At 29.3% G+C, this 20,032-nt stretch overlaps 1 protein-coding gene across 4 annotated transcripts; it reads right to left on the reverse strand.

The window, feature by feature from the left end:
- Positions 1-825: 825 nt before the first annotated feature.
- LOC124845988 (uncharacterized) lies at positions 826-5,138 on the reverse strand. 4 transcript variants are annotated; one of them, XM_088093119.1, is made up of 6 exons: positions 4,351-5,133; positions 3,764-3,898; positions 3,287-3,344; positions 2,118-2,164; positions 1,884-2,019; positions 826-1,371 (listed from the first exon to the last, which is right to left on the reverse strand). In XM_088093119.1, the coding sequence occupies exons 3-6, from the start codon at positions 3,341-3,343 to the stop codon at positions 1,027-1,029; spliced, it is 585 nt and encodes a 194-aa protein (XP_087949245.1). In that variant the 5' UTR covers position 3,344; positions 3,764-3,898; positions 4,351-5,133; the 3' UTR covers positions 826-1,026. The 4 variants fall into 4 exon arrangements, 3 of the variants coding, with proteins under 3 accessions (XP_087949245.1, XP_087949246.1, XP_087949247.1); XM_088093120.1 differs by lacking the exon at positions 3,764-3,898; XM_088093121.1 differs by lacking the exons at positions 3,287-3,344; positions 3,764-3,898; positions 4,351-5,133 and adding an exon at positions 2,299-2,320 and having other exon boundaries at positions 2,107-2,164.
- Positions 5,139-20,032: the final 14,894 nt, after the last annotated feature.

Here is a 20,032-nt window from a genome sequence, read left to right on the forward strand (position 1 = left end):
TACTCATATCATGTTCAGATGCATAAATTCAAATCCAATATAATAAATTACAATCATTAGAGAAATCATACAAAATGAATATATCACAAAATAAATTAACAATACTAAAATATCACCATAAATGGTCACCGGAGAAGAATCAAATGTTTGACGAATCAAACTCACCATAAACGCCAGTACATATGACTAGTCACAACTTACTGGATTGGACCAGGGTTGCTCTATGATCAGGGATGTACCAACTCCGGTTTTTAAGATTCCTCTATCCTACCATCCCAATTATAATTCATAATTTCATATCTACCACAATAACATTTGCATAATAATTTAACAGTACTCAATCTGTACAACAAGATTTAAGTTAAAAACATATCGAGTAGACTTCCAGGAAAGAGAGGTGTGTCACAATGGACAACTTAAGTACCAAGTCTTTCCTTAGCCACTACAAGAAAAAATTAAATTACATACAGACAAAATCCGTATATAAGGTCAAAAATCCATATATAACACTTAGTTACATACGGCTTATATACGGACAAAAATCCGTATATAAAACTATCGTAGATAAATTATATACGGATATATCCGTATATAATTTATATACGAATTTTTCCGTATGTAAAATCCGTATATAAATTATATACGGAAAAATCCGTATATAAAATCCGTATATAAATTATATACGGAAAAATCCGTATATAATTTATATACGGAAAAATCCGTATGTAACTTACGGTTTTATAAAAAAAAAAATAGATGATCTCATATCTACACCCAATAACTAATAGTTTAATATACTGATAAAAATCAAATAAAACTGTCAAATTATAAAAAATAATACCAAATATATCTCAATTTTTATTAAAACGTGATGTTTACAACTGGATGGTCCTACCTCATTGTAACTAGATTGTTATAGGATATTACAGAAATTACGGCAGAGGTAACTGACTATGCAATATATACTATTATACTATTGAGACAAAAATTAGTCATGTTATATTCTACTTTGGTCCATTGCAAAAGTTACAAAACCATGAAACTATGGTCGAACTGGTAGAGCTTTGGGCAAAGCCTCATGAGCAGAGTGACTGACAGAGTCTGAAGCTTGCAATAAGAGGAAATGAAGGGAGAATAGTCTCCACTTCCATCTCCAAGTTCTTCTCCATCACTCCAACCATGAATGTCAGCCTTAAGAAGTGAAGGATCTCTGCATATCAGATCCCACAATGCAAAGTTCTTCCTTGGCATCATAAAGTCCTTCTCTTTCAACCTCAAACTTGGACAATAGTCTCCACTTCCATCTCCAAGATAGATCAACCTCTTATCCTCTTCTGATATTGAATCTTGGATTCTCTCTATCACTAAACCCTGCAATCACAAAATAACGTCTTTCAATCTTTGATAATTGAAGAAGCTTCAACCCAACATTTCATAATTTTGTATTTATTTGGAACTCTTGGTGGGGCCTATGTAAAAAATAATCCTTATTCTGTATTTCAATCAAATCCCGTGGGCTCATACCAGAGACAAAACCAAAATGGCATGGTTGCTTGGTTAAGAAAAATTTTGATATTTTTTAAGGCCGAGAAATCAGGAAACAGCACTCCACAGTTAGCACTTGTCAACATGATTAAAAATAGAAAATAATACTTTCCCAGAAACTAGAGCCAGGTAACATCAACTTGAAAATAATATATGGAAATGTGTATAGTTGCCAACTGCATATACCACAATACAAACCTGTAATATATATAAACACAACTATCCATCACAATAGTTTTCATTCAACATCATACCAAACATTTTACATTTAAAATAGATATATTACATAAACTTAACAAAATATACTCAAACCTATTAATGAATTATTGAACACTTACAATATCAAATTTACGATTTTTCATACAATCAAGAGGCGTGGAAAGATTTTGTTTGGATAATGATATCTCTTCCAATACATTGTTGAAATTGCACACAAATTCTCTAATTTTCACTTCAAGCATCTCAATTACAATCCTGAAAAGAGAAAAGTACTATTAAAATTGGTATGTTACTGTATTTTCTATAGCTAAATTTTAAAATTAAGACATAATGATTGTAGACCTATAACCCACAAAATATGGCAGCACATTCTGAATGGGGTACAAGGCGTCCAATGAAGCTAGAAGAAATAAAACACGACATACTTCAATTAAATTTTTCCAAAATAATAAAAAAATTTATATTGAGATTTACAATGAAACACATGCCTCCAATTGAAATTAAACTAAAACTAATTTGAAAAAGGATACTTACACTTCATAAAATTTGCAGTATATCAATACATCAGCATGGAACTTTAATTAGAAATCCTAGGAAGATGATAAGGCAATGGGAATTTTAAAAAAATATTTCTAGGATCAAACTAAAGAAAACATAGAAATTAGAACCACTTTACTTTTTAATCTTATGGATACAAAGAATGTGAGACAGTAATGTCCCATGATATTCACACTAAAATGACACCTATGTTAAAGTTGTATTTTTTTTCCTTTTTATAATTATAATTACCAAAGACGAAGATATTTCTTCGACTGCAATTAAAATATAATGAAAAGGTACATTATTTCCCTTGTTAAAAAACTTCACTTATTTCGTTTTGACCCTTTTCTCACAGTAACTATGTTACAATGATCACAGACAAAGAATTTAAGATCCAAGATAATCAAATAATATATAGATTTATTATGTGTTAAGTCTAGGGGTGGACAAAAATCCTTTTTCCCCATATGATCAACTTTTGCACTGTTTTGATCTATTTAGAATTCATTTCATCAAATCTGTTTTTTGGTGACTATAATTGAGTACCAGGAGCCTCTTTGGATGAGCTTCTTTATAAGCTCTTTTTAAAAGAGAAATATAAGAAGAACCTTTATCATAAACTAAAATTAATTTATCCATATGTTACTTTGCAGAACCTTTATCATAATTCCTCTAACTTCTTATTTTTAACTCATGCATAAACTAAATTTGGAACTTGTCAAGTAGCTATACAAACAAGTTAAAGTAAAAAAAAAAATTAAGACTCTCTATATGCCAAGGATTATGATTGAGCATTTAAATATTCATGTGAATTACATCACCCCTACCTAATTTTGGGCCACACAGTGATAAATGGCATCCTTTGCATTATAAGAATACAAACACACAACCTGATTTCAAATTCATGATGATCAAGAGTTTATTACTTGAGCATGGCAATACCTATTCAATTATAACTGCTTTCACATTAAAAATGTCTCACCTTCTCAATAAAATCTGTCAGGAGAAATAACAGGTCCATTGCGTAAGGTCTTACCATCCTGCAAATATATGAACTTTTAGTATCACCTAAAGGTAGGGAATGTACAAACTAACAGATATAATTCTGCTTTGAATGATATATTATTCACAGTTTTTCTCCTCTTCTTGAAACCAAATCAGAGGATAATTTTCTTGGTAATTCATATTTTACACAATTTGATTTCATAAAGTAAGGCTACACACTAAAGCTACTTTTTTATTACAAGCCACAAAAAACCTTCATGTTCGACAGAGTAGACAACCCAATTTTTATGTTGAATCTAGCCTACTTGGGTTGCATTGCTACGCCATTTCTCCAGGTAGTCTTAATTATTTATAGCTGATATAGAAAAGAAATTTAAGGTAAAATGGCTTATTAATTAATAACCAAGTTCCAGATAACAATCTTAGTGGGGTCAGGTGCTCAGAACAAAATAACCTTAAAGATCATTCTATTTTTCCTGTACATTCCTTCCAAAGATAGCCTTAAAGTAAACAACTAATTCTCCTGAGATTGATGACCACAACGGGTACATGTATATAAAGTAGTTTGTCCTTCATCTGCTGATCTCATCTGAAAATAGAATGATTGAAATAAATAATTCTGGACTATAAATAAGATTCAGATCAAATTTCCAAATATACATTATAAAGTCTAACAACACCTGTCGTGGTGAAGCAGTAGCCTTCAAAACAGAAATTGGGAGAAAGTGATGCAAACCAATCTCTCCCCATTACATAACTCCATGAACATTCATACAATCATTTCATCAAAAACCTAGAGTGCATTTAAGCTTCTCTTACGAATTTCATCAAACATATTCGTAGAGTTTGTTACTCTTCACATTTTAGGTACTATTATAGGTTGGATTAGTTTACAAATAGTTAATATCCACATTTTATACATTCTCATCACTCTATACAATAACATTTGCATTTCAGAATTAGAATAGAAGAAAACAAGAAATAGTCTTGCGTTTGTGACTCATTCAATAATATTCTCAATCACAAAACACAAAAAAATACCTTAAAAGCCCTCTGAATCCTCCCTAAACGCAACATCGGTAATACAAATATCATTGTATGAAGGCCTGAAGGCGCGATTTAAACTGTAATGAGGCACCTCCGATGAAGAAACGCAGCGGAATGATGTAAATTGGGAAGAGAACTCGAGACCAAGAGCCGAATCAGTGGAGAACGAAAACAAACCCTGAGAATCCAGGAATACTCCAAAAACGGAGAGGATTCGACGCGAAGAACCCTAAAACCCTAGGTTGACGAAGGAAACCTAAAATGGATCGATTAATCGGTGTAAATGATGGTAATCAAAGAATCAATCGGTGGAAAGGCTTTTAATCGATAGAAAAGAGGATTTAATCGGTTGAAAATGAAGAAAATGGTGAAAAGAGGTTGGAGCCCTAACGAGAGATGTAGATCGACTAATGAATCGGTAGAACAAACGTTCTATGGTTGCAAAGGCTATGGAAAAGCTAAATATGAAAGAAGAAAAGATTGTGTGAAGAGAAATGGCTTATGAATGAGGATCTCTCGAGTGGAAAGAGGAAGCTCGAGGAAGACAAAATCTGAAAGATGAGAGCAAACCTGAAAGGAAGATAGCGTTCAAGACGAAGGGGAAAAGCCACAAGCACGCACTGATGAAAGCAAAGAAAAAGCTCGAAGGAGGGATCAAGAAGTTCACGTCGAATTGAAGGAGAAGCATAAGGAGGAGTAAAGATGGGGAAGAAGCTCAGAGAAGAGAGAAAAGCGAAGAAGGTTAAGGAAAGAGGCTGAAACTTTGATTTTTCTTTTAAATAATGATTTTTCAAATCCGTATATATTATCAGTAGATAAAACTTGTTTTTAGTTATATACGGATTACAACAACTACATATGGATTTTATTCTTCGAAAATCTTCCCGTCATCACGCGCTAAAATTATATACGGATTTTATATATAGATATTCAGTAGATAAAAATCCGTATATAATATTCGTATATAATTTATTTTTTAAAATCCGTATATAAAATCCGTATGTAATATCTGAATTACATACGGATTATAATCCGTATATAAATATTCGTATATAAATGCAATATTTCTTGTAGTGAGCCAAAGTGTTCCTCAACTAGTTTTTAACAAATTTCTTATTTACATATTCAAAACAACAACATATAATATTAACACTGAAATTCAATATAGATAGATATACAATAAGCATTAACAATATTCACACAGAATTTCAAGGCATGGATAGTAATAAAACAATACTAAATCATAATATAAAAGTTTAGAAAGGTTAGCTCCCCTACCTCTATTCCAGACTTCTCTTGCTCCGAATTTGTTTTCCCCGAAAACCCTCTAGAGGCTCTACTCTTCTTGCAACTAAAAATTTCTTCCTAACTCTTTCTTCTTTATTTCTCAAGGTTTCTCACTTGATTCTTCCTCTCTTTGTGCAAAATAGCCTCCCCCTCATGGCTATTTATAGTCCAAAAATTTTACTATTCATCAATTTTTCAATATTATTTATTATTTTAATATTATTTTATTATATTAATTTCTTAATCACCACTTACATAATGGATTCATAATGGATTCCTCAATAATGCCTTCAAATCTGAATGCTTTATTCATTATCAATATTTTAAATTTTATTTTACTTTTTCGTTTTTTTTACAAAAAGGTAGAAAAGAGTTTGAACCCATCACCAAAATTTTCTACCAATTAAGCTACCAAAATTTCTTATTTAACTTTCCACATTTTATATTATAAACTTATTATATTTTCCATTCACAAAGAAATTTATTACTACTAGTAATAAAATTTATACTATTAAGGTAAATATTTTTCATGGGTCTTATATCCCGTGGGTTCAAAAGCGTTTTGTTGTCTTAGAGATGTTTGGACAATTTTGTCAAGTGAAGGAAGCTAATTGTAACTTTTGTATGTTGTGCTTTTACTCTAATAGTTGATCGTGTTTTAAGTTGTTGTGAAATTGGTATCTTGACAATTCATTTGATTCAAATTGAACTGATTTTAATGGTTGAATCTAAATTATAGTATATGTATTCAATGTATGAAAAATTTTGTTGTTATAAATTATTGTCAAAATTGGAGTGTTTGATATTAATTTATGAAATTTAATATATGATTGAATTGGGTTGTACTTGAGCAATTGGTCAAATTGGTCAAATTAGTACATCTCATGATAGGATTTTACAATTATTTTGATTAAAAAAAATGGGAAGTACCAATTTGAGTGATTTTGCAAGTTAAACTCTGTAAATTTAGAAAACTGTTGTCATGGCGCTAAGTGGTAATATAGGGGCAATGAGCGCCAATTTTAAAAATTCAAAATAATGGTAAATTTGTGATAAGGCATTGAGCGACAATTTTCATCATTGAGCGCATTTTTGCTTAGAGTTTCAATGTTGAGTGTTACCATGAACGCCACCCTTGCGAAGAGTTTCATAGCTAAGTGTCACCTTAAGTGCCAATTTGCCGTGTGTTTTGTTTTTCTGTTTTTCACATTTTTTTGTTATGTGTTTTTGTATTCTTGTTGCTTATGGAATTATTGATGGATTTATGAATGAATATAAATATGAGTTATTATTTGGTATAAGTGACTTTAAAGGAGAATAATGTTTTATGGATACATGTGTTTGGCGTAATTCTAGGAATCTCATGTGGAGATTTTATGGTGACATACTTTAGTGTATGAATTGATGTATAAATTCAAATAAGGACGTATTATGACATTCTAATAACTATTTATACTCAAATAAAGTAGAATGTGTTATTTGGTTAAGAGTAACATGTTTATGAACTTTGTTTTGCTTAATATGCGTGAAGGTGATTTAAGCTTATGTTTTTATCACTCTAATTATTGATCGTGTGTTTGATTGATGTGAAATTGGTATCTTGAAAATTCGTTTGGTTCAAATTAAACTGATTTTGGTGGATGAATCTGTTATAGTATATGTATTCAATGTATGAAAAATTATGCTATTATATTATATAGTATATGTATTTCGGATTGTTGTGAAATTGACAATTCGTTTAATTCAAATCGAACTTATTTTGCTGAATATGTTATATATATGTATTTGACATTTATCATACAAAATAAATAATTTTCTTGAATATTCTATATTATATGTATACTTTCGAGATGCAACCCAAAAAGAAATTATATAAATACTCGAACTCGTTATTTTCAAAATGCATAACTGAGTTTTAATATTTGATACTAACACCTTTTATGTATTATATGAAATATTTAGTTATATAAACTTTTATATGAAAAATTCATTAAATTCTATCCATATATTAGACCTTATATTAGAATTGTTTATATGAAAAAATCTATTACTTTTATGATCCCAACAATTTGATATATATGGTACATTTAATCCTCATATTTTTTATATAAAATTTCGTTCAATAATTCATTCAATTTAGGTAGTATTTAACATATATATTTAGGTTCTCAAATATGAGTGCTATCTTATTTTCATCCCCTAGTACATTCATATTTAAGATTTAAGTTATCAATAAAGCCTAAATGTCTAACTCAATGCGAATATTATATTAAAAATAACATTATTATCTCGTCCAAGCATGGTTTAAACGAGATTTAGACTGTGTTTACTCTAAATCCTCCAAGTTAAGTGGGTGTTATGTCTTTCTTATAATGTTTTCGTCTCCTTGGCCGAAAGGTCGAAAGGCTGGGAGATATATAAAAAAAAACTTATAAAAAAGTCAATTCTAATAAAAAAACTTATAAAAAAGTCAATTCTAATAAAAAAACTTATAAAAAAGTCAATTCTAATAAAAAAACTTATAAAAAAGTCAATTCTAATAAAAAAACTTATAAAAAAAGTCAATTCTAATAAAAAAACTTATAAAAAAAGTAAGTCAATTCTAATAAAAAACTTATAAAGAAAACTATAGATATGGATAAAAATATTGTTATTAAAACTTTAATATTCATTTATTGTAGTATTTATTGTTTTAACATAACACTAACACTTTTAACAGGTATTTTCAATCAATTGAAGAAATTATATTACCAGAAAGAGAAAGAGAACATTGAAGTGTTAAAAGTTAGGAAATTGTTTTACCCGAAACAAGAATATTTTTTTATTAATTATACTTTTATTTTACTACATAAAACTCGAAATGTGCATTTAAAGGGATAAGAGACACTTTTTTGTAATTCACTTTTATGTATTTCAGTCAACCATACAATATTATATAGGATTGAACTATCCAATTACAGTCCTTGAATCTTACCACCTTAAAACACATTTATTCAAAATATTTCATTAAGTAGAATCATTCACTGCTGTCTCTTTCAAATTACCTGTAAACATGAATAATTTTAATGTTAAAAATCAATAATAAAATAAAGAATTTAATGTGGATCTTTCTTGGGAAATTTTTAGTGAAATAGAGAGACATTGATCACTTATTTATATAAAGAACTTTATATTTTAATATAAAATTTTAAAACTTAATATTTATAAAAGAAAGAAATTTAATATAATCTTTTTAGATTATTAACAAATAAAAAATATTTTAATAATTTAAAACAGAAATAAATATGTCTTCATACTCAATATAAAAAATCAAATATTATTTAAAATAGAAATATATAGTATCGAATTATTTAATTTTTTTTCATCAAAGTCAAAATGGATTTGATATCTACACTAAACAGATTCATAAACTGATTCAATTTGACACCAAAAATATTATATATTTATTTAATTTTTATATTTAATTGTAAAAAATAAACTTCTTTATGAATGTATATTTTTTAATTAATTTAAATTTGAATACCTGATTTCCGGGGTTTATTACAGACGCAAATTCCATTATAACAGGAAACTTTCCTTGGACCACAACGTAGAGTGCGAATGACGCGAATACAATCAGTGTATGTCTGACATGGAGTTATCTGTATAATACGTTTATTTGCATTACCTTCCTTTGACAATGAATTGCCTACAAAGATAATTGCATATTTTTAATATAACTAAATATAAGAAAAATTAATATTAAATTATGGAATAAATAGAAAACAAATACCACAGCAAACTTCTATTGCAAGAGCTACAAACAGAAGTGCCAATAAAACCGAATACTTTGACATATCTTCCAAACTAATATCAAATATATAACAATGAAATTTAAAATTCAGATGCTTATTTCGATAATTTGGTGGCTCATAAAGTAAAAGTTCATCATTTTATAGGTGAGGATCAGTTCTTAACGTAAAAGTTCATTTTTCATTACTTTTAAACTGTTTGTATTTTAATAAAGAAAATTATAACTATCACAGTTATTAATATTTAAACAGTTACTCTGGTGATTAAAATTGTCCTAATAAACATCCAAAAGTATTATTTACATTTAATTAAAATAAATACTTTTCTTAATGTAGTTCGGTACTATATTATTAAATATTAAATTATTGAAATACTTTTAACTAATTAGTTCTAATACATTGTACATAACTATAAAAGAATAAGACTTCAAATACTTGTAATGAATATATCAAATTTTGAATAAAAATAATAATTATATAACAGTATGTTATTAAATGACATTATAAAAACATAGACTTAAGTATATTTTCATACCTTACAATAATTTTAGTCATTTGAAAAAAATGAGGTTTAAATCTCTAATATTTGCAAAACATTATATTTTCTTTTTCTTATTAACAATGTTAGATTAACGTAAGAATATAAAATATTAACGAAAACAATCAAAATAAAAAAGATTAAATTAAGATAATGGCAATTAAATAATACATATTTATTAAATATATACATTTCAGAAAACAAAATACAACGTATAAAGTGACTTTAGGTTTCATCCAAGGTAGAGCTGTCAAAACGGATAATCTGGCTCGACCCGACCCGACTCACCACGGGTTGGTCACTTAGTGAACAAACCTAACCTGACTCACTTATTAGGAATTGAAAAAATTCGAACCTGGTCCGATCTACCATGGGTTGGTGGGTTAAACGGGTTGACTCATTTAATTATAAGTTTTTTTTTAAATAAAAAAATTATAATTTTTTTTAATTCAACTCTAAATAAATTCACACTAAAATGATGTTATACTACAAAGACAATTCAAAATAATAAAAGAAAAGTATCATACAATCCCAGCGTAATCCAAAAACATGTACGTGAACACATAAGTTTTAAATATTGATAATTTTTGTATCACTTGTCCATTTATAATATTAGAGTCTTGAATAGATAAATTTATAATATTTTTCTCTTTTGAAACATCTTTTTTATTACCATCTACAATATAATAAAAAAAATGCTAACTAATAATATTGAAACACAAAATAATAAATAATTAAATTAAATTAGGTGAGTTGTTGAGCCAACACGGCTTACCACGGTTCAACCTGGTGAGCCGGGTTCTAAGTGAGCCAACTTGAAATCTAACCCGCATAAAAAAATTACATTTTTTTCAAACTGGCTCAAACCTGCGGTGAACTGGGTTAGCTCGTGGGTTACAACCCATTTTGACAACACTAATCCAAGGGTTTCATCCTGCATCTCCAAAATTTTACAAAATATTTATTACATCCCTATTTAAAACACTTTTAATTTTCAAAATACCGAAAAGAATTTGGTTAAAGATTCTCAAAACAGCTTTCTGTTTCATTCTTCCATACTCTATTTTTCACATTTCGGATCTCACTTTCTCTACTTCCTCTTTATTCTCATTACTCTCTTTCACTTCCTTACTCTCTGCTTCCAAGCACACAAAAGTTTTTCTTCTTCCTCCTGCAAGTTGAGCTTCATGTTCTTCATAAATCTAGGCACACAATTAATTTTCATCTCCGTTCCTCCATTTTCATTGCTCTTCGTTCCTCCATTGTCGCTGCTCAAAGGTTAGTGCATTCTTTGGTTTGTTAAATTTGTTTTCATTTATAATATGTTTATAGATATAGAATAAGATTGCATGTGTAGAGATAGGATTTGTATGATTAGATCGTGTTTTGGACGAGAGAATAACTTGATTTGCAACTAGGTTGTCAGAGCGGTGCAATGGAATGGTTAAAGTGTACAACAAACCAAGAGGAGGTGAATTGGTTTCTTATTGCTAATAATACTTTTAATAATTTTCTCGTAAAATATAAATTTCTTAATAACAATTTAAACAAATAAAAGAGTAAGGAAGGGAGAAAATTGCACAGTTGAAGTTTCTTAATATAACTTCTTAATAACAATTTAAACAATTTAATTCTTCCTTCGTCGATTCAATTCAGCAGTGTACTGAGGTTTCCATAGCAATTAAGTAATCAATCAATGATCAACATCAAACCTCCATAAGATTTTCTTCTCAACTAGGTTGAGCGTTAGTCCAGATACAGTGTGATACGCTGTCGTTCAAGCTATCAAATTAATACTACTTTTCAAGACAACTTCAGTATTGCCAAGTCAGTAGTCAACAAAGTAGATATGGTTAAAGTAACCCTGAGTCATCTCCCAACGAATACAAAATTGTTTTTCAATATTTGACTCTTATGAATGCTATACAATGCTCAAGAATAAAAGTGAAAAAATATGCTAATGTAATTAATGTTTGAAGAACAAAGAGGAAACTTAAAAGAAATTATAATGAAATAGGCTAATTTCACTGCTTTTCCAAGATAGATTCATCATCGATTGTCCACAAATTATTGTTCAATTGATTATTGTTTGGGTTTCAAATTAATTGAAGTACATTCTTAATTAATTTGAGGGTGATCTTACAATTAATCAAAGTAGATTCTCAATCAAATGCAAGACCTTTCTAGATTATTCGCAATGAATTCAACCAAAGTACATTCTCAATCAAATCCTATTGTGTTTAATCATGTTTATTCTTAAATCTCCTAACCAAATTAAAAGCTAATTAATCAAAGTAAATTTTCAATTAATTATAGTTGAAATTATTACCACTAATCAAAGTACATTCTCAATTGATAGCAAAAATCTGTTTAATCATATGAAAGTTCCTAAATTTAATCAAAGTAGTTTCTCAACCAAACCTAGAAACCCTTAAACTCATATGATTAATGTGCATGTAGATTCAAACACGTTATGATGCAAAAATCATTGCTTTTAATATGATTGAGAGAGATGAAAGACATAGAAAGAGAGCAACTCAAATCAATAATCAAAAGAAACAATTGTATTAATTCAACTTAACCTCAGAATCCATAATGAAATTACAATGGAATAGTCCTAGAAGCTTAGCCATTCATGGATGTAGTAGAATATATGGAAAAATCAAAGTGAGAGGAGTGATGGATGAATGAGTTATGATTTCTACCTCCCTTGGGTTTCTTTATATATAGGCTTGATTGGGCTTGGAGTTTGAATCTTCTCTTGATAAAATCTTTTATCTTATATCTAACATCTTCCAAATATTCAACAGATTCAATCATTTTTTGAGAATATCTGATAATATCTTTTCTAGATTCAAAAAGATTTGCAAATATTATCTTTTGATATTTATTGATATAGTTAAATAAGGTAATTATTTAACAATATCAAATAAAATATCTTATGATATATTTTCTCCAAATTATCTTTTAAAATATCTAACAAATTTAAACTTGCCCAAAATTACATTTCAACCCTTTTTATTTTATTCAAAATTGCACAGGAGTCCAGAATTTTCCTCTAATTTCACTTTAGTCATCTATTTCTTTTCAAAATTGCATAGGAGCCTTGCGTTGACCAGATTGGACCAACTTTGACCATTCAATTTCATGATTTAAGTGAATAAAATTCTAACTTCAGTTGCACAAATAAACATTAGAACATCCAAAATAATTTATGCAACTAAGAATCACATTTTAAGCATCCTTAATTCCCAAACCCAATAAATCCAATCTCACAAATTTACTTTAAATCAATCATTAAGCACAAGAATCTTATCAAAAATTTCAATTTTAAAACATAAATGTGGGTATAAATATGCACTCATCACAATGTAATTGGAACTAAGCATTATCACAGATTAGGTATGAATATGCAATGTAATGATGTAACAGTGAAATGTTCAATTGCCTTCATACAAGTGATTCAATCAATTTAAACAATCTTTCACATTTCATATATTATTTACCAAAAGATAATTTCATTGATATTAAAAAAGTGAGTACAATCAGAACCAAAAGATGGCTTAATAGCCATTGATGATAAAACAAAACAAAACAAGCAAAACAACAACAAATTTTAATTCAAATTTATATATATCTTTTACATTCTTTTATTTTGCTTATTTTTCTTCATGGAAATTAGTAACAGTCACTATCACTTTCATCCGCTACACTTTCCTCTTCATCACTCTCTTCTTCTTCCTCACACTCTTTAATTGCAGTGACGTCCTGATTGATGTTTTGACAGAGAATATCCAAAGAGTGCATCTGTCTCACCATATACTTCTCAAATTTAGAGCGAGGTTTGTATGGTGCGGATGATGATCCTTCAGCTTCCTCCTCTTCACCAGCATATTCATTCTTGAATAGTCATCCATCTGGACCATGCTGAAGTCCCATGTGATGTAGTGAAAATTTGTCGATCATATTACTTTTCCCGTAAGATTCACAGGATTCATTTACGAAGTCTACAGCAAAATGAATTAACACTTTTGATATGAACACACAGTAGGGTAAGCTAACAGACTCAAGCCTTGTGACCTTGAGCATGTTTTCAGATACATAAGCTACCCAATATGTTTGGATGTTTTCTTTAAGGGCATATAGAAGACATAAATCTTCAATGGTTGCCTGTGCATGATTGCTTCCTCTTGGCAACAAAATCCAAGAAATGATAAAAGCACACATGCGGTCATCCTTTTTCATTCCACTAGTTCTGTATAGTAATCTCTTACCTCATTCAGGTCCCTTAAAAAGTTTTGATACACTATGAACTTGTGGAATCCTTCTACACCCAAATGACATTGTTCTCCTCCCTATTGAAAACTGACAATCTTAGTCCAAATATCACTGGTCAACTTTATATCTACCCCCTTGACTCTGGAACAAAGTGTTCCATCACTAATTTTTGGGTTAGAGTAGAGTACCCTTACCAATTCAGGGTACCAGGAGTCAGTCATCTCTACGAACTTTTCCAATCCTTGCCTGCTAAGCCAACTTGGAAAATTGAATCCTTCCCTTCTAAAGAAACTCAATTTTACATATGTGTGAGGAATGATCTTCCTCAGCCTCCAGTTATCAACGAAGTTCGTCTGAGTGCTATCATCGCTTATCCATCTGTCAAGATTAGGTCCTCGATACATATTCTTCCTTCCAATAGTTCGTCTGAGTGCTATCATCGCTTATCCATCCACCATGATTAAATGTATGTAGACGAGGATTTTCCAATCACCCCGAGAGAGTAAGAGTGCAGAGTTTGCAATGAAAGTATGAGTGATAGATTGCTTAGGTTAGGGCTTTTAAGTTTGAAACACAGTTTGGAGGGAATCCCAAAATTTAAGTTTTCGCGCACAAACATTGTCGATTTCACACATCATATATTCAATTTAGTTTCTTCACAACAACAGGAGTGAAATGAAAAACTTAATCGATTTAATTAGTTTCAAAATCGATTACTGTTTAACATAGTTTTACACATAACAGAGATGCATAAAAAATAGTCTAATCAATTTCACTATTAACACAATCAGTTAAAGTATGTGAAAATAGTTTTTAAACAATTTTGCATAGCAATTAAGCAGACAATATTCATACACATCAATACACATTTACAAACAGAAACAATGATGCATGAATGCATGAATTGATAGTAGATGTTACCATAGAATACTACTAAAGAGATTTGGATATGTTCCATTGAAATTCATCCTTGAGTGTTGTCTGCTGCTTGATCAACTATTACTTCTCTACAAAACTTTCAAACAGTTTTTTGCAGGTACCTAGATGAACTTAGGCCTTTCTTGTTAGTTACAAGAGGTTGCTCTTTGGGAATCCATTTGTATTTTCCCTTTGGAACACCTACCTTTCTGTAATAATAAATTCTTACAATATGCCCAATAGTATTGCAATAGAAACAGGTATTGGATGTAGGTTTGCTCAATTCAATGAATCTTTTAGAGTTGACTCTTTCATTTTTAGCTTTATAACCAATACCTTGCCTATTTATTGCTCTACCTTGTGATCTCAACACAATTTCTAAATTTTCTCTTCCAAGTGTAAATTTAGCTAGTGTGCTAGTTAGATATTCAATTTTCTTAGCATGAGCATGGCAATCCTTACAATCTTTTTCTACAATCTTAATTTCAGTTTTAACATTTGCAGCAGATTGTAAAGCAAGATCAAGTTCATTTTTAGCCTATCATTTTCATCCACAAGGTTATTTATTCTATACTTAAAGTCTCTTCTCTCAGAGTTTAATCGATTAACCTTGTACTGCAGTTTCATTGCCTTTGCATGCAGCTCTTGAAAAGTGTCCAACAGTTGAGCATATATGACCTCAATTGGATCATTCTCAAAGTCGTTGTCACTACTTTTAGGGCATACAGATCCAACCATGAAGCATAAGTTCGACTCTTCTTTAATGCTTTGATCATCATCACTGGATGAGTCTTCATCATTGTTCTCCCAAGCAATGTAGGCATTCATATTCTTATTCCTTCTCCTGTCCTGAGTGTACTTTACATCAACCTTGCTTGATCTGTAGGTCTGGACAATCAGACTTTATGTGTCCTTCCTTTCCATACTCGTAGCATGTGACAAAAGTGTTCTTTGCATTTTCTTTTCCTCCTTTAGAGTTTCCTGCAAAGCTAGATACAACATTTCTATTTTTCATAAATTTAGTAAATTTCTTTACCATCATATTTATTACTTCCTTCTCTGAAATGTCTGCATCAGAGTCTGCATCTAATTCTGCATTTAATTCAATTCTTCTAGAGGTTTTCTTGCTGGTAGCTTTGAGGGCAATTTATTGTTTATACTCATTCTCCTCTTCTTCCTTCAATCTTCCCAACTCCAGTTGATGTTCCCAAAGCTTACCAAACAGTGTAGTCATATTCATAGTTGTTAAATCTCTGGATTTAGATATGGTTGTTACCTTTGGCTGCCAGCTCCTATTGAGACTTTTCAATATCTTAATATTGATTTCCTCCTTTTCAAAGACCTTTTCGAGAGCAATCAAATGATTGACAATGTGTGAAAATCTTTGCTGCACATCATAGATGGTCTCTCCTGTCTTCACTCTAAACATCTTGTACTCTTGCACCAAGGAGTTCTTTCTGACTCTCTTCATCCATGCCTTGATGGGTTACTTCAAGTACCTCCCACATTCCTTTAGCACTATTGCATGTTGATACCCTGAAAACTCATCAATAGTAAGAGCAGAAGATATAACATTTCTAGCCTTAATATCATATTGTGCTCTTCTGTTTTCCTCTTGACTCCACTCAGAAAAAATTTTCAAAATGGATTTTACATAAACTAGTTTAGTGAGTTCAAAGGGACCATTTAGAACAACATCCCATACACCTTTATCTACTGACTCAAGAAAGATTTCCATTCTAATTTTCCAAAAAGGGTAGTTTTCACCAACAAACAGAGGTAGTCTGTTTGTAGATGCAACTTCACCAAAGTTTTGAGAAACATAAGCCATTACAAGATCAAATAATCAATTTCACAAAAAGGTAATCGATTTGTTTTTTAAATAACTTTTGAAAACCAGCTCTGATGCCAATTGTTAGAAATAAAAAAGCTTGTTTCTCAACACCAAGAGAGGAGAGGGGGGGGGGGGGGGGGGGGGTTAATTGGTGATTTATAAAAACGTGCACTTTTCAATTCTTTTTGCAAAATTAGAATGATCTTTGAAACTTTCTTGCGCTGTAAGTAAAGTGCGTATGCAATGAAATGTAAAGAGATAGAGAAAGAAGACCAAACACAGTTTTTATCCTGGTTCGGCCTTAATACCTACATCTAGTCACCCTTCCAATCAACCACTGATTGAACGATATTTCACTATAATGATCGGAGAATTACACCAAAAATTTTATAGTGAACACAATCTCACAATGTAAACATCTTTTCCACTGAAACAATCAAATATATAAACGAATACACTCCACATTATCATTATTATAATATTATGATTATTATTATTAATGTTATTATTATTATTATTATTGTCATCACTATTATTATTATTATTATTATTATTATTATTATTATGATTATTATTATTATTAATAATGTTATGATGATGATGATTATTATTATTATAATTATAATTATAATTATTATTATAATTGTTGTTATTATTGTTATAATTGTTGTTATAATTGTTGTTATTATTGTTGTTATTATTGAAATTATTATTATTATTATTATTATTATCATAATTATCATTATTATTATTATTATTATTATTATTATTATTATTATTATTATTATTGTTGTTGTTATTATTATTGTTGTTGTTATTATTATTATTATTATGATTATTATTATTATTATGGTTATTATTATTATTATTATTATTTTGATTATTATGAATATTAGTATTATTATTATTATGATTATGATTATGATTATCATGATTATTATTATAATAATAATAATAATTATTATTGTTATTGTTATTATTATCATGAATTTTTAATTTTTAATTAATTTTAAAATACTGTAATAATATATTTAAAATATAATAACAAAAAATATAAATTAAAACTAGTATATTAGAATATATATATATATATATATATATATAGATATATATATATAATATTATATGTTACAGTGTAATGCAATGATAAATTAACTAACATAATGGAAAAAAGTGTTAATTTTTATATTAATTATATTACATAATGGAAAAAAGTGTTAATTTTTATATTAATTATATTAAAAGTTTGGGTTTCTTTTTATGATTGATTGTTAACTTTTATATTAATTATATTAAAAGTTTGGGTTTCTTTTTATGATTGATTGTTAACTTAAAACATTATTGTTAAACTTTATATATTATTTTACAAAATTAATTAAATGATATTAAAATAATAAGAAAATGGATACGAATACAAATATGTAACAATATGAAAAAATTTAATGGAGTTAAATTTAAATACGGAATTAACGATGAATTTATTTTTTTAAAATAAATATGAGATAACAAATTTCATTATTTTCTTGATATTGGTTTTAGGTTTAATATTTATTTTGGTCTTCGGTTTGTAGGGTATGTTCAAAGTGTTGTAAAAAGTTTACAAAATAGTATTTCTGAGACGTGTAGTTTCACTGTTCTTAAGACTTATCCGCGGTGTATTGCGCAAACCTCCCAAGATACAAGAGGAACTTCCCAGAATATTTCTGAGGATCTCAGAACTAGCAAGGATTTCTAAAAAGAGTATAAAAACAAACCGAAAATATTTTTAGAAGAGGAAAAGTGCTAAAGATATAGAAATACAAAGATACCCCTCTCAATGCACTTCTCACCACACTCAAAATCAATGTAGCTACCTAAGAGATGAACAATCCTCAATCTTTTAATACAAGAGTACTCACAACCCTTAAACCCTTGGCAAACCTGACAGGAACACAAACATAATTGTCTATGATGAAATTGATCTCCAAATCACACTCCTTTAGAGCAGATTAAATCAGAATAACTTTATCCTACTTTTCTTGAAAGAATCTTGATGTATAAGCAACCAATGTAGCCTTGATTCTCCAAGATCACTTCTTAAACGATCTTGTATTCAAAAATCAATATAAATGTTAGTATTTGAAAATGATAGCAGTTAATTGTTTTGAATCAGAACTCAAGTCACATATATATAGGATTTTCTGAATTCTGACACACTATAATGGATTAAGGTTATGAGTTAAGCTTTTCCTTGTGCTTTAATAGCACATAATTGATTATTTAATCACATAAGCCAGTTATCAATTCAACGGGCAGTTATGAGAAATCAAGCTATTAAATGAAATGGATTTGAACAAAGTAAAATGATTTAATCGATTAGACAACTTATGTAATCGATTAATCGTACACTTAAGAAAATTTTCAATCCAATTTCCTTTCTAAACCACTTATGAAACAAATTATGGCATTGCTTTCCATTTTAATCGATCGATTACGTCAGCGCATAGTCTGTCCTTGTTAAGCATACAAAGTGATCTGGTGAAACCTAACAAATTATATACAATGTTAAAGCACTTATTTCATCCCGAAGTAAGATTATTAATCTGTTTAATACATGATTTATTTAATACGAATGAATTCTCATATCAAGCACAAACAAGATATAGATAAAGCAATTGTTATGTCATTTGTTGTGCAAGAAACTATATAACCATTCTCTTGTTCATTATAAAAAACAAAAGATATAAAGGGTAAGTTTAGCTCCCCCTATCAACAAAGATGATAAGAGAGTTCGGGTTGGTCGAGATGTTCATAGATATTAAGTGCAATTCATGTTAAAATCAGTCTTCATCAGGTATGGTTTTGTGGTGGTGTTGATTGACCGTATAAGTTTGATCAAGATAGGAGTAGTTGTTGGATGTTGGGTTACAAAAAGCCAATGAGTTTGTGGGTTCAGATCAGGTCAACGAGTTGGTATTGCGGGCAAAGGATATTTTGAGGATAAAAGGTTTAAAGGCAGGGTTCATGTTATTGAAAATTTTAGGTTGAAGA

Source organism: Vigna umbellata, chromosome 6, assembly GCF_029865625.1.
Source record: "Vigna umbellata cultivar VRB3 chromosome 6, Vumbellata_1.0, whole genome shotgun sequence".
In the NCBI taxonomy this organism is placed as follows: domain Eukaryota; kingdom Viridiplantae; phylum Streptophyta; class Magnoliopsida; order Fabales; family Fabaceae; genus Vigna; species Vigna umbellata.